Source organism: Podarcis bocagei (assembly GCF_964188305.1).
Source record: "Podarcis bocagei genome assembly, chromosome: 1".
Taxonomy (NCBI): Eukaryota; Metazoa; Chordata; class Lepidosauria; order Squamata; family Lacertidae; genus Podarcis; species Podarcis bocagei.
In genome coordinates this window covers 55,025,667-55,053,563 of record NC_138125.1, presented here as the reverse complement: position 1 = coordinate 55,053,563, position 27,897 = coordinate 55,025,667, and the positions used below count along the sequence as shown (strand labels likewise).

At 43.1% G+C, this 27,897-nt stretch overlaps 1 protein-coding gene across 3 annotated transcripts; it reads right to left on the bottom strand.

The window, feature by feature from the left end:
• Nucleotides 1-1,111: 1,111 nt before the first annotated feature.
• Nucleotides 1,112-26,141, bottom strand: LOC308584370 (uncharacterized protein). 3 transcript variants are annotated; one of them, XR_014006787.1, is made up of 4 exons: nt 26,033-26,141; nt 21,047-21,447; nt 12,079-12,280; nt 1,112-1,485 (listed from the first exon to the last, which is right to left on the bottom strand). XR_014006787.1 is itself a non-coding variant. In XM_081189102.1 (4 exons), exons 1-4 carry the CDS (start codon nt 26,036-26,038, stop codon nt 1,457-1,459), a joined length of 360 nt encoding a protein of 119 aa, XP_081045228.1. In that variant the 5' UTR covers nt 26,039-26,141; the 3' UTR covers nt 1,112-1,456. The 3 variants fall into 3 exon arrangements, 1 of the variants encoding a protein (XP_081045228.1); XM_081189102.1 differs by having other exon boundaries at nt 21,047-21,169; XR_014006788.1 differs by lacking the exons at nt 1,112-1,485; nt 12,079-12,280 and having other exon boundaries at nt 20,262-21,447.
• Nucleotides 26,142-27,897: the final 1,756 nt, after the last annotated feature.

Here is a 27,897-nt window from a genome sequence, read left to right as displayed (position 1 = left end):
TTTATTACTACATTTAGACCCCACCTTTCCTGCAAGTAGCATACATGGTTCTCCTTCTCCCCAATTTGTCCTCACAGCAACCCTGAGAGACTGCAACCAGACTCAGGTCCCTCAGGGAACTGAGTGGAGATTTGGACTCTGGTCTCCCAGGTCCTAGTCTGGCGTTTGCAGCCTCCCCACTTCAGAAGCTCAGCCCCCAACTCATAGAGAGGGATGCACATCTAGTCCCACATCTTGCCCTCACAGCGGCCAGAGATGCCTATGGGAACCCAGAGGAGCACAAGAGCTCTCTCCCATCCTATTGCAGGACATAGGAACCCTCTTTCATCCACTTGTTTCTACCTTGCCTGTTCGTCTATCCCAACTCCATTCTTGAGCTTACAGCTTACCAGCTTAATACCTCCATCAGATTCTGGGGCAGATTGTGAAGAATGTGATACCTCTATGCACTTAAGTGCATACATACAGCCCCATGTGCTCGCTGCCTCTCTCTCATTCCCCCCCTCTCTTTTTATTTTCTTTAATGGCAAATGGAAACCACAGAGTCTCAGAGGAAATAAATTGGCCAATTGAGTTGGTTTGTAACTACCTGACATACAGGGGGCCTTTGCTGAGTTGGTGAAAGGAACAAAAGCAGCTCCTGTGCCTCAAAGGGTTCCTCTTTTGGGGCAGCAGGGAGTGTAGTACAGTATTATTTTTTCTTAGGATTTAATCCACTTTCTATTAGCACATCCTGCTGCTCATGTCACTTAGAGCTCACCTGGCAAGCTGGGTATTGATGCATTTTTATGGAACAGAGATGCCTTGGCAGTCAGGTGCTCAGGAAGAGGAAAGTGGACATGCTCTCTTCGTGCCTGTAATACTTGAAATGCTTTGGGGTACAGAGAAAGGCACAACAGGGCATTCTAACCATTACTATTCCCATAATGGGTTATTTCCAAAGCATTTCCCAAACAAGATGTCCGGCAATCATTAAAATGCAATGCAATTGTTTTGTCAGATTTACAATCTAGCGGACAAGGACAGGAAAGAAGAAACGATGTAACAGGAAAGGAATGAAGGAGAATTTACTTAAAAGTCAGGGGAAACAAGTGTACCTTCAAATGCTGCTTTATTTAAAATGTGCTTTGAAATGTGTGTTCACAATGACACTGTTCCCCCCCGCAGGGTAAGCATCAGCTCCTACTTTCCCCCAGTGTGAACATGAGCAAAACGTCAGTGCTTTATGCATTAATAGTGCCATATAGGCAATTCATATTGAAAACCTGAATCACACTACAACTTTAACACTTGTTTATAAAGTCATGCTGATCTCAGCTTCTTGCCTCTGCTGTAGACACAGATATTTGAACTGGGGAGGCAAAGGCTGAAGCCCTGTTACTTCAACAAGTTTAATTCAGTCTATTTAGTTTGCTCCCCCCCCCTTTTCTGTATAGTTTTCTTCTTCTTCAAGGCATCATAGCTCTAAATATTTGGTTTGGTTCTCTTAAAAAAGGGAAAGACAATACTTAAGCTCTAAGCAATTTACACAGAAATGTACTTCAAGGCTTTACCAAAAGTACTTTATTCCATGTTTCTGAAACATGTTATTATTATTATTATTTAAATGCTTTTAATGCTTAACTTCGAGCTACCAGCTGACTAGGGAGAAAAATCCCCATACACCTGGGCCTGATTGGATCCTGAAACTTTTCCTTAGGATGTCCCTATTTTCCTTGGAGAAATGTTGAAGGATTTGGAGTTATTCAACCCCTGAGAATCTGCATGTTTAGGGTGGTATCCAACCAATGTGCCCCATCAGTGCAAGGATTTCCACTGTTGCAACAGGAGTTTCCCCCTCTTCTTCCCCTGCACATATTGCTAGAACAGTTTTAGGCAGCGGTGCAGCTAGCCGGTCAGATGCCTGGTGCAGCACGGGCGTCCTGCAGCTGGGGGCAGGGCGAGCCAGCCATGGGGCTGGGGTGCACTGCATGGAGCCTCTTCACTGCCTCCCCCTCAGCTTGTAGGGCAGCTGAGGGAGAGGTGGTGGGTAGATGCAAGCCCCATGCTGCCAGGACAGACGCGTGGCTCGGGCACGCTGCAGGCCCCGCTGTGCCAGCCCCTGCAGTGTAGTGCCCAGTGCCAGCCACGTTTCATTACGTTTGTTGACTGAACTAAAAAGTTTTATGAAAAGTTTTTAAAAAAACAACAACTCATTTTTTTGTCATTTTGTCACACACACCCCAGTGATGACACCTGGGGGGGACCGCACCCCCTTCCTCCATCACTGGTTTTAGGGGGCACAGGGAGCAAGAAGGGGAAAGTCCCATTGCACACGTGGAAATACTTGTGGTGACAGGATGGTTACTCAGTGCTCCTTTGGATGCAACTCTTTGCCTCAAATCTCAGGCTGTGCAAGAGCAAGGGACTTTTTTAAAGAGAGAAAACTGGGAATCAGAGGCTTATGGCTCATCCAGGGGTGATAACTATCTCTTTGCACTTATAAACAACAATGGGAGGTCCATTTACAGATCCCACATGTAACATGTCATTTGACCCTTAATACTCTTACCTCCCAGGTGCTTCCAGTTCCTGATTTCATTATTGAAGTTCACAATTAAGCACTAAAATTTAAGACAACAATTCATTGTGGTTGAGCACTTTCCTCCATTGTCAAGAACTGGTTCACTGAAGTTACTTCTGATCAAGCTCATTAAAGTACGGGAACAATTTTTCATTGCTTCTTGGCCTAAGGAAGAACTGCAGAGAGGCGTAACAAAACATACCCATGTGTTGCCATCCCCATTGCTGTTTCTGCTTGTCAGTTAAGAATGGGTTTGAAAGAACCGAAACTTAAAAGAGTTCAGGATCTGCTTTTCTAATGAAATAATTTGCTTGCATAAAGATCCGGTTGTAATAACGCTGCCCACAATATGTGAATTTGTTTGCTTGTTCCTTCTCGACGCCCACATCGTTTGCAGGCAGAAACTGTGATATCTGCAGGCTTTTCGTTTTCTTCTGTGCAGGGAAAGGGTGGAATACATAATTGCTTGATTTCAGCTGTGATGGGAGACATGACGAGGGAACACTCTGGATACTTCCCTTTAGCCCTTCATCATCCAAAGCATTGGTATCATAGAAGGCACATCAGTGAGCAGAGCCTCAGCTGGGAAATGACTCAGCTTCTCTCCCAGAGACAAAAGCAAACAGGCTGGGAGGAGGAGAAAATTGAAGGTGGGAGGGAAATAAAAGGAAACAACATACACTGTGTTCTTTCATAACATGTTATGTACATTGTACGCTACACTTCACAGCATCTGAGTCATCCTTTCCATCATTGTCATGATGCCCCAGTTGGGTGTAATGTAAAAAGGTCAAGATATCCATGCATAGAAAGACAAACTCCTGATAGGACAGTTGTGGTCAGGCCATCCTGCTCCTATAGTTAGCAAGGCTTCTGAAAAGTGATTTTTAAAATCTACCAGGTACTGAGAGAGAGGAAAGGAAAGACAGCAGGCTCATTTGGAACCTAAGTATATACACCATACCTGTAAAGCATGTTTGAATCACAATTCCTTCATCAAAGAATTATGAGCACTCTGTAGTTTGTCAAGGGTTGCTGGGAACTGTAACTCTGTGAGGGGTGAACTACAGTGCCCAGAATTCTTTGAGGGGGCAGAAATGTGTTTTGTATGCACTTTAAAGGCGTAGTGTGTCTGCAGCCTGAAAGAAGCAACCATACCCCGATACTCTACAGACACACTCTGTAGCAAACATTAGGGAATGGGAGTGCCCAAAATTCAAGATGGTGTTTTGGAACGGGAGAACATGTTAATAGCATGGCTCACACTAGCAGGTGCCAAAGGCAACCATTGCAAAGATCAGACCAATTTGGGGCCCATTGAGCCAAGAACTTGCACTGCAATGTTTACCTCTGTTCCTCCATTCAGAGAGAGCTTAACAGCAACACATACATTGCCTTTGACCAAATTGGCTCCAGGACCCCAGAATAGTGGGGGGCGGGGGAGCTAAGAAGGAGCATAAAGGAGCTGACTTCCTATCCCACAAATGTCCTGCAACTTGTTTATTTATAGGTTTCTATGGATTTTTGAAGAGAAATAATTAAAAGGAGACTACATACAGGTAAGTAAAACATAAGAAAACAAAGCAATATTTTCAGTGCATGCATTTATTTGGAATGGCTGGTGGTCCAGACCAACTGAATGTTCATTTATTTATGCAAATAGATCTGTATATGGAGTCTATGTATTGGAAAATTTCCCATTTTTCTTGTAGAAGGTCACCTTCTCCTAGGCTGCTAGTTGAGTCATTACTTCTGCCCACTGTATGATTTGGGGCTGGGGGTGGTAGACCTAGTACTGAAGTGTTAGGTGTAAGGGCACATCATGAGTGCCCTTAGCAGCCAGTTATATTGCCCCTGTGACAAGTTCCAAAGGACCAGGACATCATTTGATAGTACTTTGGCATCTGTAAATCTCAAGGAGGTGACCAGGACCACGTTTAGGCGGTTGCCTAACCTAGGATTGAAAGACTGCACCTTTGGAACAGGACCAAATCATATGGCATGCAAGGCATTACCATGCCAACACCTGTCATTACTAGTTAATTTGTTCTGGGAGAGAAGTTGTGGCAGGAGAAACCCATCCAGATGGGCAGGGTAGAAATAAATTATTATTATTATTATTATTATTATTATTATTATTATTATTATTATTATTATTATTATTTATTAAATATAGCCTAAAGGTATTATTTTGTTGTATCAGGCATAATCTAATATCTGTTGAAATCAGCCTATTTTCTATTGCCTACTATTTATTATTCCTTTATTTATTAAATAGGCTGTGTAGTTCTAAGGGAACTTTCCCCCTGTATGGTTAGTTTAACAGCTCCCTGCTATGTACAAGACCCGACTTAAGCAAAACCAAACCTGTGTACATTTCTTCTCAAATTAGACACCTTTTGTTCAAGTTTGCTCAGTAAAGTGACTTTGCTAACATTAACCACCTCATACAATAAATTACTGAGGAAAATTCTAACACCCTGAACATTTTCCCCAAATTCTCTTCCCTCCCTCTGCCCCCAATTCTTTGGGTTCCATTTATTTTCACACCTCCACACAGCCTAGGGCAGAAAAAACCATCAGCTAAAATTACCTGAAAAGGATTATAACAAAGTATTTATTTTGTCCACTTCCAGCATTTTCTTCAGCTTCTCACTGTATTGCTTTCGTTAAACGTGAGCCTATGCTTCACCGTCATGTTGCAATAAAGTGTGTGTGTGTGTGTGTGTGTGTGTGTGTGTGAACAAATAAAAGAGAAGTCATTCCCCCCCCCCCTTACCATTATGCATTCCTCCACACACCCATCCATTTACAATGGGGAACTCTACATCAGAAACTGAATGCCTCCTAATTTACACCAGCACAGCTGAGAGCAGAATCGAATTGTCTGCACATGCCCAGAGCAGCTACGTGGCTCTGTCATAGGGGTTGTGTGCCCTGTGTGATGCTAGATTGCCCACTGGGAAAAGGATGCCTCTCACAACTTAATTTCTTGTCCAATCTTACGACATTTTGTTTCTCAGTTTGAAGTATCATCAGCCTTGCTATGTTGTTCTGCACTGTGTGTACAAGCAGTGGTTATCGGGAATATGTTGAAGGCAGTTAATTAAAATGTGTTCTCTCTTTATCACTCTGGTGCTGTTACAGAACGTGCAAGTGATGTTTCCATAACAATCCCTTTCTTGCACATCCATTCCCATCAAGGGGCCGGCTGCTCTCCTGCCTCAGGAGTGACCTGACTGTCTTTTTTTCAAATGTTTTCAAGTTGGCCTGCAGCACAGAGCTTTGCTTAAAATATCCAGTGTGACTCAGCTAGAAGGAAATGTAATATGGGGCAATAACTAGAAATGAACTGCCTGGTGTGTATGCTACCATGTCTGTAAAAAGAAGTACAGGGTCGTCTCTGTGTGTGATCAGCTTAAAAGCTATATATTTTTCTTTAGCTCAAGTGGTTAGAGAAAGATGATGTTAATTCTGTTTGTTGCACAGACCAAGAGCTCAACACCGAAAAAGTAATTCTCATTAAATACAGTGGCATTATTCCAGTGGTTATGTGCATAGGTCTGCAGATGAAAATCATGCTCACCTTTGAAACCCATAATATGCCTAGACCCAGTTCTAGTTTATACAGATTGCTGCTATTCTGAGGTGGGATTCAATCACATACCAGGACCTGCAATTATAGTTGTAGTCTTGCAAAACCAATCCACTTCTCTTTTTGAAATAAGGGAAGTAAAAGAAGCATGTACTGGGAAGTGTAAGAGAACACCTGCTTTGATGCAACATTGCATAGGTGTCACATTCAGAAGAAGAATGGAGGGGCAGCAATGTGCAGGGCGTGGCGTCGTGCGTTTGATGTTGGGACGTCGGAGAAGAAAAAGAGGAGAAGAGTTTGGATTTGATATCCCGCTTTATCACTACCCTAAGGAGTCTCAAAGCGGCTAACATTCTCCTTTCCCTTCCTCCCTCACAACAAACACTCTGTGAGGTGAGTGGGGCTGAGAGACTTCAGAGAAGTGTGACTAGCCCAAGGTCACCCAGCAGCTGCATGTGGAGGAGTGGAGACGCGAACCCGGTTCACCAGATTACGAGTCCACCGCTCTTAACCACTACACCACACTGGCAGAGGAGCCAGGGGTGGAGCCGAGCAGGGTGGCTTGGCCTTGAAGCCATGCTGCTGCTGCTGCCGCCACTGGCCTAGGGTTGCTTCCTGCCACCTTTGGACTTGGGGGCCCCCTGGCCCCCTCCTCCAAATATTGGGGGGCCCAAAGGGGCTCAGCCCCTAGGAGATGGTGCCCCTACTACATTGTCTAACCTCCCTACAGAGAAATACGAGTGAATGCTCAATAAATAGCTGGCATTGTGTATTCTCCCTAGAAACAAATCAGGATGAATGGTCAGTAAGCAGGTTGCCTGGAAGCACCCATAGTCAGTAGAATCAAGTAGTAAGTCTCCTGGGGAAAGTCCTCATGAAATTGGTGGTATGGAGAATTTGAACCTCTGGGGAAAAAATAGTGAGTTTGGTGAAAGCTAGGCTAGGAAATGTCAGTCCTCAGTTTAGAACTTGTTACGTTTCCTGCTCTAAGTTCCAGGTATAGGAACTTGTTTGGCTATTTTGCTGTATTTGTTCATCAAGCAGTTGTGAATCAGAGCAGGAAATAAATCTGAATGCCCTGCCTCCCATATTGATCCCACGATGTACTGTACTTTTCTGTTCAATGTTGCAAAAAATAGGAACATTCTGTGAAAATAATTTTCATAGTAGAATGGGTGACTTGTACTTTGTGGGTAATGCTCATAAATTAATTTCTCCTTGAAGTCTTAAGAAACATCTGTGCTCTTGCATGCTTAAGTGGACATCATAAGCTGATTTATACAAAAGCAGACTATCTCCCCAGCCCAGTATTGCCCATTTTGACTGGTGGCTCGTCCACATATTTATTGCAAGTGAACTTTTTTTTGGGAGGGGGGTGGGGACAATGACGTATTGTCAGACTCCATGTCTAATGGTGGTGAAAGGCTATATGTTAGGCAGTGTAATCTGTACATCATGAGTGATATTGGATGTCTCAAGAAAAGAGAATCTGTGCATATTGAAGAAAAGGAATACAAAAAAATCTATTGCAAACCATGCCCCCTTGAAAGGCAGTTCCTGAGATCTGCTAAGAGGCTCCAGGAGATGGCAGAATAGATCTTCTGGAGTATCTTTTAAGATGGTGGCACATAGTGTTCCAAGAGTGCAGCAGGAGTGTGCAAAATCCTATGGTATCTTCAGTATAGGATTATGCCTTAAAACTACTTCACATACACACGCATAGAGACAACCTGCACACAAACATGAATCAATAAACTACTAAAACATTGAGGAGATGCAAGTGCTGCCAACAAGAGAGCAGTTGAGTAAAAACTCTTCACACTGGCAGGTGAAAAGCTTGCTGGGAAGGAAATGCCTTAAATAACAAAAAGTCTGGGGAGAGGGCAAATTGACCTCCCCTGGCAAGGAGTTCCACAGATCCAGACCAATGAAGAGAACTGGCAAGATTCCAACCTGTGTGCCATGTGTGTTGTCAGGGATGTGGCTCAACCGAGCGCAAGGGGAGAGTCAGACTCAGAAATTAAGCCAAGTGAGAGAGAGGCCAGCTCTGCAGACGAAAACTGGCTGACAGAGCCAGGAAGGGGGAGCTCGATCCCCCTTCATGAAGAAGTCACAGACACAGATAGCTCTCAAGCAGGGGGAGAGTTAGGAGGCAGTCAGAGTGTTGCTAGGCAACCATCAGAGAGGCAGAGGATGGAGAGTGTGTCTAGTGGAAGTGGGGAGGGGGAAGTCCAACCTCTCAGTCCCCGTTCTCGGAGACTGGACAAGGTCAGAGTGCAATGGAAGGGCAAGAGTGGAAGGGCAGGAATCGGGCGTCCTTCCTGCTGTGAGAGGGGCAGAGATTCAGACTGACCAACTCCTTCAATGAGAGCAGGCTAGAAGCTGCACTCTGGAAGTGATTTTGTAAATAAAAGTACCATAAAACTGTTGGAGAGTCATTAATTCTTATTGAGGCTTGCTTGCCTGTCTGAGATCATTACATGTGTGATGTATAATGTTATACACTGGCACCAACTATAAGGGACCCTGGGGGCCTGAGCACCCACAAAAAATTGTTGTGGGTGCTTGGCACCCACACCACAGGGCATCCGATGTGACTTCTGGTGGCATCGGAAGTCGTGTCAGAGGGCTTGTGAGGCCTCGGAAACCACCTCTGAGGCCTTGCGAGGCCTCCGATGCAACTTCCAGTGCCTTGTGAAGCACTCAAGGTTGCATGGAGGTGGCGTCTGAGGCCTCACAAGCCCTCTGACATGACTTCCAATGCCACCAGAAGTCACGTTGGATGCCCTGTGAGGTGTCTGAGGTCTCATGGGGGCTCAGATGTGATTTCCGCGGTTCCCAGGTGCCACTGTGGCACGCACGATGTGACGTCATGTTACCACAGTGCAACGTGATGTCATGCCGTCACATTCCATCATGCACCGCTGGGCACCCACAATCTGGCCCACGTTGGCACCCCTGATGCTATAGGTGGATGTTGTTTCATAATGTGGATGTACGTGGATGCCTTTGCAATGGAGTGCACTTTTAGCATACATGACTATTAAGGCACCAGCCAAAAGTGTCCTTTTGTGCTCAATTCCACCTGTAGGTGATAACAGTGCCTTTAGCCAGACCAGAATGAAGTGCTTGACCACCAAGTTGTTCAGTGATTAGAGAAGGTAGATAGAAAAATTCAATTTTGCTCATCTGCAGGCGCTCTCATAGTTAAATGAAAAATTCCCCTCTTATTTGTCTTTATTCTTCTGTGCTTGCCAGAAGCATTTTCTGAGCTTCTTTTTCATAGGCAGAAACATGTTGGTGTGTGCTTTTCAAGTCAGCTGAGTAAATCTTCCCATGACCCTGCATATTTGGGAATTATTTTTTAAAAACAAACTCCAAAACACAACACCACAAAGATTGGCCTTGTAGCAAAGGCCTTTTCAATAACTGTGTTGCAAGCTTTTGCGTCAAGCAACTGGATTTCCAGGCAGAAGCTTTTTCTACCAATTGCTTCATTAAGAGCACTTGTGTGAGGTGATTTGCGAAGTTCTGGGGCCTAATACAAAAGATGTTTGATGCTGTGTCTCTATGTTCCGTACTTTGCCTTTCCTGATATTTATAGAATCTTTCCTACTGACAATATATCACCTCTTCCCTTTCCCTCCATGTTCCCTTGCCATTAAGAGACTTGGGTCACTATGTCTCGGTCTGGTTTCCAGGGAGCTTGCACATTATTTTTCTGTATATTTGTTTTATTTTTTGCCTTCTTATTCCAGTAACCCTTGCGCAGATTCCAGGCAAAGCAAAGTTTATTGGATCAACAAGCTGAGCAGAATGATAATAATCAGAGCACGCCTCAGAAAACAGAAAGCTGCAGAAAGCACATGATTCCTCTTTCTCTTTTATTTGTATTTTGTCATCTCTTGAGGGAACTGATAGCAAATGAGTCTGGTATGAACATTTTGTTTCATGCAACCCTCTTCTCTGAGCAGCAAGAAGTCCCCAAGGGTGCAGGCTTTGTTCAGAAGATTGATTGATTGGACATTGATGATGCTCTGTGTAATATTTGACTTTATTTCTAAATATACAGCTTGCATACATGTAGAGGCACAGCTTAGACACTCGAACAAGCAGGCAGATCTACTATTCTACATTATATCTCCAGAACCCCTGATGTTCTTAACTCACAGAGCCTCCGAAACAAAGGCCTCACTCTTGCTGTCTCACAGGTCCTAAGGTCTTTTAAAGAACTTGCACAAAGGATGTCTATCAACTAGTCTTCCCAAAAATGGTACTGTTGTTTTCCACTTGTGGCTAGCTTGCTAGAGAGTGGAATAAGGCTGAGCTATCTTCTCCAACCATCATGTAACTTGACTACCCAGTGTTAAGGCCTAGTCAAGGAGTCACATAAAGCCAACGTGTATTGATATTAAGTGCCTATAAACAACAATCCGGGTCACAGATTAAATTGCAATACATCACCTTATTTGGGGCAACTCCCTGGGAATAATCTCGCATATGAATTGCTCACTTGTTTGTAAATACAGTTCCTCCTTGTGTATTTCTGATGGACTCTCACCTTGGAGACAGTTTTGGTTCCATTTTGAGCAATGGTCTCAATACAGAGATGAGACGAGACTTGGTTAGTACCCTGGACAGCTCCATGCAGGACTCAAATTAGAATTTACATAAAAGCAGAGCTCAAATGTTGTTTCAGCAACAGGCATTCTCAGACTGAACCTTAAGTAGCAGCTGCAGCGCTGAGACACCAGCTCCGTCTTCCATAAATAAAACATCTTCATTTAAAGGGGCCTTGCTTACTTTAGGCCTTGTTGACTCTAACTGAGGGTAGGGGAGACTGTGGTTCCAGTAGCGCTGTGAGGGTAGGGGAGACTGTGGTTCCAGCTGCAGCACTGAGACACCAGCTCCGTCTTCCATAAATAAAACATCTTCATTTAAAGGGGCCTTGCTTACTTTAGGCCTTGTTGACTCTAACTGAGGGTAGGGGAGACTGTGGTTCCAGCTGCAGCGCTGAGACACCAGCTCCGTCTTCCATAAATAAAACATCTTCATTTAAAGGAGCCTTGCTTACTTTAGGCCTTGTTGACTCTAACTGAGGGTAGGGGAGACTGTGGTTCCAGTAGGGCTTCTGAGATGGATCCCTTGAAGTCAGAGGAAGGTAGCACAACCTCCTCAACCTGCAGAGGTTCTGGCACAATTCTTCCCATTCCTCTTGCCCACATTCTTCCCATTTAGTACTCCTGGAGCTGGCTCTGGGAGCAATTACTTCTCCAACTCCAAATCCTAGTCTCATCGGGTGAATATGGGGGCTCCAACCCAAGTATCGTGACCCTGTTCCAAGTGAAGCTGAACTTTCAGCCCAGACATTGGAACAACTTCAAAGGGGCAAAAAGGAAACTGGATTTTTAAAGAACAAGCAAAAACCAAAACTCTCTGGTATTCTATAGTACAAGAATTCCTGTGGGTCTGAGCAAGAGAATATTCACCTGAATACCACTTGAATGCTAACTTTCTGTCCCCCCCCCCAACCTTTATCTTCTTGTAATATCTGGATTTATTATCTTATTCTCTGAAAAGAAATCCAGATCATGGTTCCCATCCTCAAATATGCCCCCCTATATGAAGATAATGAAAGAGATAACAAACTATCTTCCTTGCTAAGAAGGAACACTATCCTTGAACTGTGATCTATTTATTTTTTTATAACCAAAGCTATAAATTCCTTCCCATTTGATATCCATCATCCAGGATGTTACCACAATTAAACTGTGCTGGCAAGTGGTCCATTTGGAGACATCTGTGCTGTGCAGCACATACTAACAGGGGTGCAGGGTGGAGAAAATTATATCTCTTTGCACTGCAATTACAGCACTATTTTGTCATTTTCTTGCAGATGTATTCTGCAATGTATACTTACCCCCCGCTATGTTATTTCTTTCCCTGTCCCTTCCTTGGCCTGCAGAAAGATTACTCTTGCTTCTCCCTATCCCTGTATGCAGAAGGACTGAGTGACCAGCTGCCTCGTGCAGAATGACGCAGATCCATTTCCTGCTGCTTTCTGAGCCAAGGGCAGTTGTGCGTAGTCCTAGCATCAAATAGATGTATGTGTTCTTTGGCACCTGGGAAGCAAAAAGGAAAAGTTTGGTAGTTTTTAATTCCTCACTTGAGACAGATACGCAGTTCGGTGAAGTTATATGGATGGTGTGAGCTATGTGGAATCTGACTATTCTATCTAGATGTAAAAAAAAACACCCAACCACATTGAATGTTTAACTATGAACTATGTAGTTGAGAATAAGGTCTTTCTCTGATGACCAACTCAAGCTGTGGCAGCTACAGGAAGAAATCACTCAAGGTCCAAGGACATGCAGATGCATCAGCTACACCATAAGAACCCACAGGCATGTAAAGAAGTCAGATCAAGTTGGGTCAAGGTTTTGTTTTTGTCAGTGTGAGCGCCAGCTGGCCTGAATCCTGCACAGGCTGCCATGTGATAATGTCAGCATGAGCTGGCTTTTCCACATGGCTGCCACTAGCTGAGATTATCATTGGATCAAGTTTGTTTAACCTGTGCTTGCTTGAATCAACAACTTTATCTCAAGATTTGTTTACGATAACGTCCAGGGAACCCTCATGTCTTTGCAGTCATGTCTGTTGGCTGACTATTGCAGACCATTAATGGTGACTGCCAATGTTATAAATATTCTCTTTGATAACTTCTTGGCCTTGGGGTGGCCTGGTCTGTAATGAGCCATCAAACTGCACTTTGTAATTGAAAAAAGAAGCCACTACAGGTCCTTTGAAGTAGTGGAGGCAGTTGCCCCAGGCCTCACACGCAGAAGGGCCCATCGCAGCACTGACACTACAGGACAGTCCCACCAAGAAGCAAAGGAAGAGAGGCCACAAATAAGCATTCACACCCTGGGTTTCTCAGGGTCTTGAAAAAGTCTAGGGCAAGCTACTAGGGGTGTTGAGTTTGCCTGCCTGTATGGGAGCAAAAGAACCCCAGGGATCATATTTGATCAGCCGGAGAAAGGGAACCCTTTTCATTTGTCCGAAAAGTGTGAGTTTCTGGAGCTTGCTAGCAAGAAAGTCTGGTGCTGCTGCTGGTGCTGCCGCCAGGGGTTGCTGTGGCTTTGGCTAATTGGTGGTGGCAGGTGTGTTAGGTCTAGCATTTCCACTCTGCATTCCTGCTTACTCTATTTGTATGCTTGTTCATACACTGATATTGCAAAAGTACTCCATGCTGGAAATATTCTGTTCTCACAATGGAATTGCCTCTCGAGAGCTGCCCTGGACTTTCTTCTGCTGAGGGAATGAGCAAAAGTATTTTTTTGTGGGATATGCACAGGGTCATCCCTAAGCCAAATGAGCCATTTGCTCTGGTGGGGGATACTGGAAGTGCCAAAAAACCTGACGCAGCTTCTGAGTGTCACCATGAGCAAAAGAAAAGTCTTGAGCCCCAGTCATCGAATGTGACACTGGGAATGTACACTGGATGCCCTTCCGAGGCTACTCAGTGTTGTACTTTTTGCATAACTGTAGCAGAAAGAAAGAGTCCTTGTTTGTTTATTCCTTGTTTGCTTCATTCTTTTATTTTCATTTTGAAAGCATAAGCTGTTGTAGGCTTGAAACACAGCAAAAGAGTCCTTTTCGTGGATTTGTAAACAGGGCTGTAATAATAACTTGCCCTTCTTCAATGACATTTTTCATCTTCACATAACAATAATATTTACCAAGCTGAGCATCACAAGTCCTTCTGACCTGAAGCATGCCCTGATGTGACATCTTACTCTTTTCATGCTGAAAAAGATGCCATGCCTCTGTTTAAATAATGAGTCATTCCAGGTGTTCTGGCAAAGCCCACGCTCCCTCTTAATGTAACAGGCTCGGAGCAGAAGGGTTTTGTGTAAACTGTGTAAAGAAGGCTTGCAGATGGTTACAAAAAAACAACTTCCCCCATTGCCCCCCTTTTCACTGGTTGTTCTTAACATCTTAGTTTTGATGTTCATCCTCCAGTAGTCCTGAAGGATGGTCTAAGTTGGATAAAAATCTTCATTTAGTAGTAACTGTAGTGACTTGTTAGAAACCTACTCTGTCTCTTTGTCTCTCTGTCTCTCAGTAAGATAGCAAGTGGAATACTTTTGCAACTTTGAGTTGACTAGAGTGGAACAATAAACAGGGAGGATGTAGAAGACTCTTCTTCTGCTTTGAGTCTTCTGACCCAATGGCCAAAGTCTCCAGGGACCAGCTGCCTTCTTGGACTTCCTCTTTGGCTATTTGTGGTCATGCATCTGGAAAGATCTCACGCCCTGATTTGGCCCCATCTCTTTATGCTGTGAGATGCTCCACCTGACCCGGGTCATGGTAGGTCATCCATTGAGCTTCTGCTATGAAATGAATTGCCATGTGGGTTAGAGAATGCAATTTTGTGTGGGACTACAACAATCCTTTGAAGAGTGTACCCACGGAATCAGAGACAGGTGGTATGTGGGAATCAATATGACCAGCCCGGAAGGTTTGCCTTGCTTAAGACCTCTAACAAAAATAGAAAATGGATCAAATCTTCTCTAATGCTTATTCTCCCCCCCCCTTTATGCAATAGTCTGAAGCTTTTCTGCATTATTGCTGTCCAATTGATGGTGACAATAAAAATAATAGGAGGCATTCTGCACCATCACTGTCTAGTGCCACAAATGTGCACTTGTTGCTTGCTTGGTGCAGTGGTAGTCTGTATGTATTTCCTTGAGGGTATACTTTTGTTGCAACCATTCACATATTATTAGAGAATATTTTCTATATTTTAGCATGCTGTAAAAGTAGTGCTTCCTCCAGACAGCTCACCCATTGCTATTGCAATTGTAGAATGGAACACTGTTGTCTGAAGGATGGCCATAGACACTTACTGTATATTACCTGTGACGTTATTAGTGATGTCACAAATAGTCATGACTGTACCATTTTGTGAACACCTATGTTTCATAGGGATGCGGGTGGCACTGTGGTCTAAACCACAGAGCCTAGGGCTTGCCAGTCAGAAGGTTGGCGGTTCGAATCCCCGTGGCAGGGTGAGCTCCCATTGCTCGGTCCCAGCTCCTGCCAACCTAGCAGTTTGAAAACATGTCAAAGTGCAAGTAGATAAATAAGTACCACTCTGGCGGGAACGTAAACGGTGTTTCCGTGCACTGCTCTGGTTTCGCCAGAAGCAGCTTAGTCATGCTGGGCACATGACCTGGAAAAACTTTCCGTGGACAAACCTCAGCTCCTTCGGCCAGTAAAGTGAGATGAGTGCCGCAACCCCAGAGTCATTCACGACTGGATTTAACTGTCAGGGGTCCTTTACCTTTTTTATCCATGAGGTTAGACTGTATTCAGTCTTTATTGAGTGAATCTTCTGATTTGTTTGCTGGTTTTTTTGTTTTGTTTTGTTTTAAAGGGTATGTGCACACCTGCAAACAAATACCTACATTCAAAGCAAAAAGGATCTCAAATTTCTGGAGCTTATGGTGTGGGAGGAAGTAATCATTGAGGGAAGGGGACAACTACAGACAACATGAAAACATCCCATCAAGTGCCAATCACTAGTGTGGATGGAAAGCATTGAGATAGATTCTGGAGACATAAAACTGAAAGTGTTCATGTGCGGATGAAAGTGCACAAATGTGCTCACAGGTACAGTGACCTATGTGCAAATTAATGCCCGGCTGTGTCATTCTTGACAATCGACAACCTGCTCTGCCTGAAACAAGCAAATTATAGATGTGTGCTCCTGCCTTCTTCTCTTGCCTTCCCAAAGAGAAGAGTGGTACCTTGGGTTAAGTACTTAATTCGTTCTGGAGGTCTGTTCTTAACCTGAAACTGTTCTCAACCTGAAGCACCACTTTAGCTAATGGGGCCTCCCGCTGCCGCTGCGCCGCCAGAGCATGATTTCTGTTCTCATCCTGAAGCAAAGTTCTTAACTCGAGGTGCTATTTCTGGGTTAACAAAGTCTGTAACCTGAAGCGTCTGTAACCTGAAGCGTCTGTAACCTGAAGCGTATGTAACCCAAGGTACCACTGTATAGGTCTTACATCCAGTGTCTCAACATCTGCCTTTTGTTAATTTATATATTTGACTGTTATTTTTTAGAACTGGGGGGGAAATGTTCTGAAGAGAGATTTTACAAACTGGTTGATATGTGTGAAAGGGCCAATGGAAGAATCCCACTGACCTCAGTTCTCTGGTGTTTTTTCAGAACCTCTTCCAGTTCTTATTCTCTTCTTCTTTAAAATACTTTACATCTGGCTTGTGCTTTTGTTACTGCAGCTGGGCCAACAGTTTTAGCAATTTCTCCATCTCCATCATAACTCACTAGCCGTACTCTCTGTCAGGAACATATTTATTCTGTTCTCTGGAGGCATACGCAGGCTGATGGTTTTCATTAGTACATAATCTCTAGTTTGCTCCCAGACTAATTTATCTGACTAGTAATCTCAGCATTCTGATCAATGACCTAGAATCCTAAACAAACTCCACAGTTTGACTTTCTTAAGTACAAAAGTATTGAACCTTCATTGCAGCAACTCCGGAGAGCCTTGCTCCTTCAAACACTGATGCAAATAGAAGGGCAAGAGCAGTAAGGATGTATGAATGTCTCAGAAGCAACATGTGATGCATGGGGTATTTGATCTCTGCCATTGAGATATGAAACCTCTCCATTTCACTATTACGGCTGGATGAGGGGATAACCCTGCCCCTCTGAAGTCCTCTTAAGAGTCGATGTGGTATTTCTCTGAAATATACCTGGAGTCGAGAGTGGATTTCATGCTCTTTATTCAGCTCATAGTGGTGAGGAGGAATGGAAGTTCCCCCAGAATGTCTGCTTTATATACATTATTTATACAATGGGCCCCACGTGATTGGCTAATTCTGGGATTCTCCTGTAGGCCAATCAGGTCGTGGATTCACTTCCACCTGGAGCTGGATTGGGTGGCTGCATGCTGGAGCCTATTGTTCTAGGACCAATCAGACTGCTGCATTTTGGATCCTATTCAACTCAGTACATAACATTCTCCCAGGCCTGATGCAGGTGGTGGGACACCAGAAATGTCTGCCCCAAAGAGGACAACACTAAAGAGAGGGGTGCCCTTCTACATTAATGCCGTTTTGAGTGAACCCTGTTTATTTCTGAGGTGCCACCCTTAAGTGGGTAAGACTGGAACAACAAGCAAAGCTCTCAGATCGAGTGGAATTAATCGATACATAATGCCATCAAAATATGGGTCAAGTGGATGAGCTCTTATAGGGCATTGCATTTCCACAGCTGACATACTGCTTGAGTGAAGGATAACAGTGTTATTTTCCATTGTCCAGTATTTAAACCGATGACTCAGAGTCATCCAGTCTCCGATAAACAACAACAACAACCCGAACAACAACCCAAATCTCTTTAGAGCTACTACTTTCAGCCTGAAAACTGAGCACCAAAAGCATGAGCTAGGGTGATTTCAAACAGAACTGAAAGTTACCAAGGGAATTTTTTTCTTCAGTTTTTCTTGTTATTTCTTTTAATCTAAAGAAAATACCAGCACTACTATGAAAGCCTTCACCATACATTACTGTGGTTTTGGTCGAAGATGGAAACACAAAGCTATGGTAATTTGCAACTAGAGACCTTTCCACCAGCTCACTAACAATGGGGCAAAGGCCTAATATGAGTTGTTGTTCTTTTCTTTTCTTTTTTAAAAAATCATTTCAACAAGGCCAACCACAGCAAAATTTTCTTCCATAAAAGGTAGCATGTTTCTACTCGGTGGTTCACATTCATCTTTCTGGCGGATCTGAGCTTGTGTTGGAGCTTGCAGGCTTCTTGTATTGTTTCATTTTTATTTTAAAGCCTCTCTATAATTCGGAGTTTTAAACTGAACTGGGTATAGCAGATGACAGATGTGGCTCCCTTTCCCAATTCTCTAATATTTATATCTGCAAATGTTTTATTTGGAAGTAATCTGCCAGAAGAAGAAGAAGGAAAAAAATGCTGGGCCCAGCTCCATATCCCTCTTCCATCTCAGGACATTCCTGGGTCTAACAGCACGAACTCTCGCAGATAAATATTTAGGAGAAAGCAGAGAGGTTGTTTTACTGAGACACACAAAATGCAGTTGGGATTAAATTGAGAGCCACCTCACCTGCCAGACTGTGGGGCAGTGAGACAAAGGCTTTATGACAGTGGTGGCTAGGGCCAGTGCTTTTTTTCTGAAAACATGTTTAGGGGTACTCTCATTTTCCTACTCAGTATTGAAATACTGCCTCTCAATGAGGGCAAACTTAGATTCACAAAATGTTTAGGGGTATGCTTCCCCCTGGGTCCCCCCAGAAAAAAGCACTGGCTGGGCCTAATGAAAAATGTGGGTGAAGCTCCCCCCCCCCCCACAGTCGTTTGTACACAAACACACACATTCCTACATATCTACATTTTTTTAAGCACATGCATTCTTGAGGGGAGGATTAACACTTCCCTTCTCAGCTGCAAAAATGCCCCCTGCCCCGCATGGGAATTTAGACAACATCAGCAATCTCCTCTTCTTAGACATTTTCATTATATTGTTTTAGTATTGATATGCTTGCCACCCTGGGCTCCTTTGGAGGAAGGGTGGGATACAAATTCAATAATAATAACATGAAACCAATTTAGCTTGAAAATGTTTTCTCATTGGAACCAAGTGGAAGCTTTCTTCAAGCTTTAACACTTTCCTTTCCAAATAGCATTGCTTCTATACCCTCCCCATTGTAGAAAGGGACAACCATGATCGGGAATGCTGTAAAGAGCAGGGAGTATTTAACCCTTTCCTCACTATACACAACAGTCCCAATGAAAACCACTCCCTCCTACAATGGGGGCGGAGGAAAGGGGGCTTGCCCACTTGATTACAGAGTGTTAGAAGTCTTGGAGGAGAGCTGCTATCCCACTTCCTGCATAAAGAAAAAACAGTAATGATTGAGTGCTGCCAAATTGTTCATATCCGAAATCAACCCAAACTATGATCAGTCCCAGTAGCAATGCTTGGGATTTTCACCCATAAACTCTTGTCAATTACAGAACTAATAAATGAAACTCTGGCAGGTGGCTGCAGGTTCATAGCTCCCCTGCCATCAGAAGCCTTTCTGTGTGGCAAGAATATATGACTTTATGAGCTGCGGTCTAGGTTGCATCTCAAACACTAATTCAATTTTAAGGTGTCTGTTGTTTTCAAACTGCATTCGCAGAAGCCCCAGTGTTGCTTGGAAGCTTATCAAAGGAGATTAGTAACAGCAGGTAAATTTCCCTGAAACACAGTTCATGCATACCTACCAAATACTAATTCAGATTGTTGTGGGTCTCCTATCAGTTTCTGTAAGTAGGGCTATTGGTATGAGGCAATACTGGGCTTGACCGAGGAGTGTTGATAGCCTATGCTGCCCCAGTGTTCTGTCTCCATGGAAGCTAAAAAGGCTAGGTGATGGTCAGAAAAGATAACTAATCTGCAGAGACACCCCCGAAAAAAACCCCACATACACAATCTAGCCAGGCAGAGGTCTTAGATGCCTGTGTATGAAATGAACAACAAACTATAGCTTGAGTGAGACAGAGGGAAACAAACAGAGTATTGAGTTTGGATGCTGGAAGCATCTTAGGGTGTTGGAGATCTGATGTGGGAAACAGTGGACTTGGGCTGCCTATTGTTTAAGCTGTGACTCCATCTATGCTCAACTTGTATATTTAGAAATAAATGCAGATATTACAAAACACCAAGAAGCCTCCAGTGGCCTCCTTCCATAGGAAATCAAGGTGGGGTTAATGCTGCAGCCATAGAACATATCAGCACTCAAGAGAACTTGGATGAGCATAACCAACGTGCCCCACCAGTCCATGTTCACCAGAGATAGTTCCTATTTTCTGACCCTGCTCCTAGTAGACCACTCTGCTTATTTTATCTCTCTTGTCCCTTGCAGTGGGGGAGCAATATTTTTGGAATGCCTTTAGAAAATATTGCCAGTGTATACAAGTGTTCATCAGATTTTAGTTTCCTACCTTAGGTCTCTAGCAGTTAAATATCTGAGCAAGGGGGAAGATGCAGCTACTCTGCACATACACTTGTTTATTGATTCCATTTATCCTGACCTTCCTCCATGGGGGTTCAGGTGTGGCCCACATGGTCCTTCCCATTCCCATTTCATCCTCACAACAGTGGCTGCAAGACGGTGACTGGCACAAGTGAACTTCACAGCTGGGTGGAGAGGTGGGTCTCCTTGGCCTTAAACTGGCACTCTAGCCATTACAACACAACAGTTCTCCACATGCACCCAGATGGACAAGACTATGTGACGGATAACTTACCCCATGGTGGTTTGCCAGTGGCCCTTCAAATACTATTGGACTCTCAGTCCCATTCAGCATAGCCAGTGGCAAGGAATGCGGGGAGTTTCAATTCAGCAAATATCTGGAGGGCCACACATTCCTTACCTTGGCACCTTGTGTAGGACAGGGTTCCTGTAAAGGAAATTGTACATGCATACATAGCAACAGCCAACCGCCTTTACAACACCAGGGATGGTAGTTTCTGTGGTTTACACACAAGAGGTGGAGGTGACCAGGATTTTTAAACCTAGCCGGTATAGGTCCTTTCAACCACAAATAAACATATAGTTCTTCCTTTTTCAGTATTTTTTTTTTAAAGTTGAAGTGTATACTGCATTGGGAAACAAGGGATAACTGCTACCCCCCCCCATAACAAACCATAAATAGTTCAAATAGTATTATAATCTGCAAATAGTATAAAGCCACCGGTATATATTGCAAGAGCAGATCTTGTGATATATGATGGCAGCTATGTCACACTAGGCTAAAGATAGATAGATCCTTGAACCTTTAATTGCAGCTCTAATCCTCTTTGCCTCTTCATTGCTTTCCTCTGGATCTTCTTCAGGTGGCCCGTATCTTTAGCAAACACAGGACCCAACTTGAAAGGACAAAGTTCTCCCTCGGTGGTCTGAACAATGCAAAGCAAAGAAGCACCATCACTTCTTGTTTCACTAAGATGCTGTGGCCGATTCTATGATTGCAGTCTGAAGATGGCATTTGATTGTTTTGCAATAGCATCGCATTCCTGGCCATAAGTCCTTTTTTGTGTGTAATCCACTAGATGTTCTTGTCAGATAGATACACACCAGAACTATGGAAAGCCATGTAGAATAGGTCTTTGTTGCTCTTCCACACTGATTATAGCTCTTGAGCAGCTGCCTTCTCTGGATTTTCCTTTTTTGGCTTCTAGGTTGGAATAATAATAATAATATATAATAATTTGTTATTTATACCCTGCCCATCTGGCTGGGTTTCCCCAGCCACTCTGGACGGCTTCCAACAAAATATTAAAATACGATAGTACTTAAGATATTAACAGCTTCCCTAAACAGGGCTGCCTTCAGATGTCTTCTAAAAGTCTAGTAGTTTTTTCCTTTGACATCTGGTGGGAGGGCGTTCCACAGGGCAGGCGCCACTACTGAGAAGGTCCTCTGCCTGGTTCCCTGTAACTTCACTTCTTGCAGTGAGGGAACCGCCAGAAGGCCCTTGGCACTGAACCTCAGTGTCTGGGCAGAATGATGGGGGTGGAGAAGCTCCTTCAGGTATACTGGATAATCCCTCACTTACCAGTAACATTCACTGGTGTTTTCACAGTTAGTTTTCAGCTCTGAACTTAATTTTCAGGGTTGGGGGGAGTTGTCATTTAGATAAGCAATGTTTTACACCAAGGAAGGGTCATAGCTTTTCTGTTGCATGCAGAAGGCCCCTGATTCAAAACTCAACAAAGGTAGGACCAGGAATCTACCTAAGGTCCCAAACCTTGGACAGCTGCTATCAGTCAGGGTTAGATGGGCCAATGGCTTGGCTCCGTAAAAACTTCCTAGAGTCCTACTTTCCTAAAATAAAGTTAAGCTACAAAGTGGGAAACACTGCGCCAGAGTTACTTGTAGTGGTCTAGTTCCACACTTGGATGTAAAATTTCCAGGCCTAGTACACAGGTTGTGGATTGAGATTTCTGCAAATAAAGATGGTGGGTGTCCCATCAGCACTGTGATTTGCAGTGCACCCAGCTGCCCTGTAAACAAGTTTATAAAAGTTTTGTGTTTTTTTTAAGGTAGGAGGAAGGCATAGGATATTCAGAGTCCACAATGTCTGGACCAGATATAAAGATTTGTTGGAAAATAAAACTCCAAGATGGCTGTCGCCAATGGAGGCTAAAGCTGTGAAAAAACTCAATATGGAGGCTAAATGGCCAAAATATTGGGAAATTTTGGAACAAGAGGGTGATAAATTGAAATTACAGAGTCATGAGAAATTGAAGACCAAAGTACGAGATTGGCTCCATTATTATCAAATAATGGAGGTTTATAAACAAGACAGGAAAATTGGCTTCCAGGTGGAGAAATCAAAATTAGAAACAGAATTGTTAGAACCCAATGCTAAGAATTTGTCTAGAATGTATAACTTGTTGCTGAGATGGAATACACAAGATGAAACAGTTAAATCAGCCATGATTAAGTGGGCACAAGACATTGGTCATAACATTATGTTTGCTGACTGGGAACAGTTGTGGACCACCGGTTTGAAATTTATGGCATGTAATGCCTTAAAGGAAAATATTATGAAAATGATTTATAGGTGGTACATGACCCCAGTCAAGCTAGCAAAAATCTACCATTTGCCTGATAATAAGTGTTGGAAATGTAAAGAAACTGAAGGTACTTTTTATCACCTTTGGTGGACGTGCCCGAAGATTAAGGCTTTCTGGGAAATGATATATAATGAAATGAAGAAGGTACTTAAATGTACCTTTCCTAAGAAACCAGAGGCCTTTCTCTTGGGCATTGTCGGCCAATTGGTGTCAAAGAAAGATAGAACTTTTTTATGTATGCCACCACAGCAGCAAGAGTACTCATCGCAAAGCATTGGAAGACTCAAGATCTACCCACTCTGGAAGAATGGCAGATGAAGGTGATAGACTATATGGGACTGGCTGAAATGACCGGCAGAATCCGTGATCAGGGGAAAGAGACGGCGGAAGAAGATTGGAAGAAATTTAAAGTTTATCCTAAGAAACATTGTAAAATTAATGAGTGCTAAAATGTCGTGGTTTTAGGAAAAAAAGGGGACTATAGCTGTAAAAGATTAAGTAAAAGAAAAGAATAAGGGAAAAATTTGATAAAACCAAGTGTTAGGATTTGCTGAAATAATTTTGGAAATTGGGATGTAGAAAGGGGAGGTATGGGGAAGTCGGCGAAGTAAGGTTTAAGAAAAAGGGATACGAAATTATACATGTTTGCTCGTGTGTTTGTTTGTTTGTATTGTGTATTGTTTGTGTTTATAAAAACTGTGAAAAACCAATAAAATTTTTTTATATATAAAAAAGGATATTCAGAGTCCAAAACCTGAGGCAAGTGCCCTCTGAAATACCTCTAATAATGGCCATGGCCATTCACCTCACTATGCTTGGTGGGGCTCATTGGAGTAGGGCTTCTGAAGAAAATCTTACAATTTGGCTGGTTTTTGTGGTAGAAGATGGTCTTACCCTCTTTAGGACTTTTAAGGACAAGTTTTTAAAACGGGTCCAGAAGTGGACTTGGAGCCATAACATCTGACTAAGGACTGGTATAATATGACTGAAATGCTCACTCTGAGGTAGCAATCTTGCAGCCATTTTCAAAGGTAACATTACATGTAACTCATTGCAAATGTCCAAAGAGGTTGTTATCAGAGCGTGGGTAACTATGGCTTGGCCATTCATGAATGGTCGCAGTTGGTTTATCGGACAAAGCTGATAAAAGGTACTTCAAGCCACTGAGGCTACCTGATCTTCTGGTGACAACCCTGGCTCAATAAACACCTCCAAGTTTCAGATCTGATCCCTTTTAGGAAGAGTACAAGTCACTCCAGACTGGGTTGAACACCACTCACCCACACTTCTGAGTAAAAATCAGAGGAATGAAGACTCTTCGGCACAGATAGACATGCTGCTTCTCACACAAATATGCATGCAAGGAAAAGAAGCTGAGTCTACATAGCCACGCAAGCTTTTAATGTCTCAAACTCCTGTATTTGTTTTCTTTATATAATTTCTGATTATTTAAGGCTAGCCATGTGGCCTTGATAATTTAATCAGTTGAACACCTGATATTTTCCCATGTTTACACTTGGACACACCTGGCAGTGTTCTCCATATACTGTCAATAATTGAGTCTGGCTAGCATTTAGTAAGGTGCATCACTGGTGCATTTCCATCAGTGAGTTGAATTTTCGGGATGATGAACAGTGAGACAACAAGGCAAAAAGATGAGGCAAAGGTACCATCGGCATTACCTAGTCCAGTGCTTCCATAATCCAGGTGCCAAGTAAGTGATGATATTACCATTATTTGTGTTGAAGCCAAGCAACGCAAGCCATTTTGTTGATCTCCCTTTCTAGAGACCAGCAAGGCAGAAGATAATTAAGTTTAAAGCTGACCATGGAATAATCTCAAACACATCACCACTAGCAATAGCAGTCTTCTGTCTTTTCAAAGGTCAGTCAGATGTTCTGCATCACATTCCTTGTAAATTGACGAGACTGTATTCTTGAATTATTGTTTAAAAATGAATGGCTCGATATTAGATGTTGTTGGACATAAGCTTTCATGGACTGGAAGTATACTCAAAATGGTTATCCATGGAGCAGTGCAAGTCCACAAGCCATTGGCTGCTGGTCCACAGTGGCTCCACTGCAGTCCAGGTTGGATGGGACACTTCAGGGACCAAATAAGGCGCCAGTCCCTGGCACACTGGGGGGCAGGAATTGCCAGTTGAACACATCAGATAGCTTGAGTAGCACTCGGCAAGAGTTCTGCATCTGATGAAGAGAACTCTTGTCCATGAAAACCTGTTCTGCAAAATTGGGCACATATACACTTCCATTGTCCAATGAGAGGTTTTTCTGAGAGGTTTTTCTTTTCTCTGACCATCTTCCCTGGGAGAACCCGCTGTTTACTGCTGAACTGGAACAAACGTCAATTGGGTTTTCTGCAGATTGACATTTATTCTGATTCAGCAGTAAGTAGCAGGATTTCCTGGGAAAGTGGTGGGACAAAATAAACCCCTTTTGGACCCATGTCTAAAAATCACAGAACAAATGGAAGCAACTGCAGGACAAAGGGAAATGTGGATGAGCCTGTAGTTAGATTCTGAAGTGCCACACAATTCTTTGTTACTTTTGCTGCTATCACTCTGGAAATGGTTGTCTAGGAGTAAAACCCACTGAACTTCTGAGTAGACATATATAGGGTTGCACTGCTAATGTAGAGCTCAAGTTACTTGAAGACTAAGTGATATTTATGATGACATGATTTAATTAGGAGAAAAAAATCAAGTAAACCTTAAATCTCCTTCACGTGTGGCTAATTATGCATGGTGTAGAGAAAGTGGATTAGGAGAAGTTTTTCTCTCCCTCTTCATAACAAACTAAAGTACTTCTTCACACAACCCATATTACCTTTCAGAGTTAATTCCCACAATTGTATTGATTGCCACAAATTTAGATGGTCTTAAAAGAGGATTAGGCTAATGGAGTACAGTGGTACCTCAGGTTAAGAACTTAATTCGTTCTGGAGGTCCGTTCTTAAACTGAAACTGCTCTTAACCTGAGGTACTACTTTAGCTAATGGGGCCTCCCACTGCTGCTGCACCACCGCCACGCGATTTCTATCCTGAAGCAGGAGTTCTTAACCCGAGGTACTATTTCTGGATTACCGGAGTCTGTAACCTGAAGCGTCTGTAACCCGAAGTACCACTGTATAGGCTATCAAGCCACGATAGCTATGTCATACCTCCATTGGCTGTGGGCCTCCAAATACCAGCTGCTGAGGATCAAAAGTGGGGCGAGTATACAGATTGTATATGAATTTCGAATTTCAGAGTGAAACTGCTATGGCTTTCATTCATGAACTAAGAAACCAAGACCATGGCAGCTGAAATGCATTCCAATTCATCCTTAAAAGCTGGATCATTCCCAATAATCATAAGAAGCAAAACATTCTTTTTAAACACAATTTGGTCACTGGTTTGCTAATGGAATAAAAACTACTCTTGCAGTGCAATCTAATGCGTGTCAGAAATAAGTCCCGTTTAATTCCATGGAATGTACTCCCAGGTGAGTCTTTCTTTCCAAGACGCAGTATTTATTTACCTTTATTAATTTCTTAAATTATCTCTCATTCAAAAAGCGGTGCCTATTAGCAGTGGCGTAGTGTGGGTTGTCAGCACCCGGGGCAAGGCAAGTAATTTGCACCCCCTAACCCGTGGATTTGCGCCTCCTAACCCGTGGATTTGCGCCCCCTAACCCTAACCCCCAGATGTTGCGCCCGGTGCGGCAGGCCCCCCCTGCACCCCCCACGCTACGCCACTGCCTATTAGTTTCAATTATTATTTTCAGTGAATTGTATCTATAACTGGCCCTTCAATTCAAAGGTTTTCATGGTGATATAGTAATAGTGGCAAGAAGCTGAGGCGATTTCTCACACCATGGCTTTCTGATGACTAACAATAACAATTGTATCAAAGAAAGCTGCCATAGGGACTGGGAAGAGTCATCATTTACCAAGAAGAATCAGAAGCACTTGCTTCAAGTTACAGCAGAGGACCGGATGAAACACTTTTTATTTTTAAGAACAATTGCACAGTGCAACATGTCGTGTCTTCTCAGAAAGCTAAGTGTTAGGTTAAGCTTAAGAGTAAACAGCAAAGGCAATGGGAGAACAGGTGTCACTTGGTAGGAAGATTTATTCATTTCCCCCAAATTTGGGAAGTATCCAGATTTTTGGTCAACAGGGACAGGTGAGACAAATTGGTTTGCTTCTGATTCTTCCATATAATTTGCTTGGCATGTCAGGTACTGCCTCTGGCCTACATGAAGTATGTGGCGTGGAAGAGGCAGCTAATCGGGTTTTAAGGGATTGTTTGAGGTACAAAGACAAGTAGTACATTTCTGGTGTTATGATTTTATCTATAAGAACTGTATTTCGGGATAAAAAAAATCTTTGGAATCCAATACTGGTAATTCTGTGGAGGTTCTTACAGGTCACCAGAATTTATACTTGACTGTAATGGAGAACTGGTAATATTATAGCCAGGATGCAATAGTAGGATTACTAGACTGCAGCAGAATATATGTTTTCAGAGGTCTGTCTTTCAAAACCTGCTTCTTCTCTCCTGTTTTTATTTGCACTCCACCATCTTCATTAGGTTGGTCTCTTATCTCTTCTCAGTTTATTTTACCTTCTGTTCATCTTTTTTTTAAAAAAAGTGCTGATAATTTTAGCTCTGTGAGGGGCAAACTACAGTTCCCAGGATTCCTTGGGGGAAGCAATCTGCTTTAAATGTATGTGTACACAGCCTAAAGGAAGCCTGTTTTTATTTTGCTGTCCTTTGTTGCGGGGAAGGGCCTTAGTGATAAGAGTGCATGCTTTGCCTGCATAAAGTACCAGGTTTGGTTCCTGGCATTTTCCTGGCTTATTATTAAAGTTTATAATTCCCCTGATTTGAAAGATTACTTTCCCATATGGAAAAAATCTTTGTGGTCTTTCTAAGTCTGATCCTCTTCTTTAGACTGCTGTGCATGTTGTAAGCAAGCTGTCTTATCAGCCAACAACAGGCTTCTTTGGCCTTCCAAGAGAGACTTATTGTGCAGCAATCA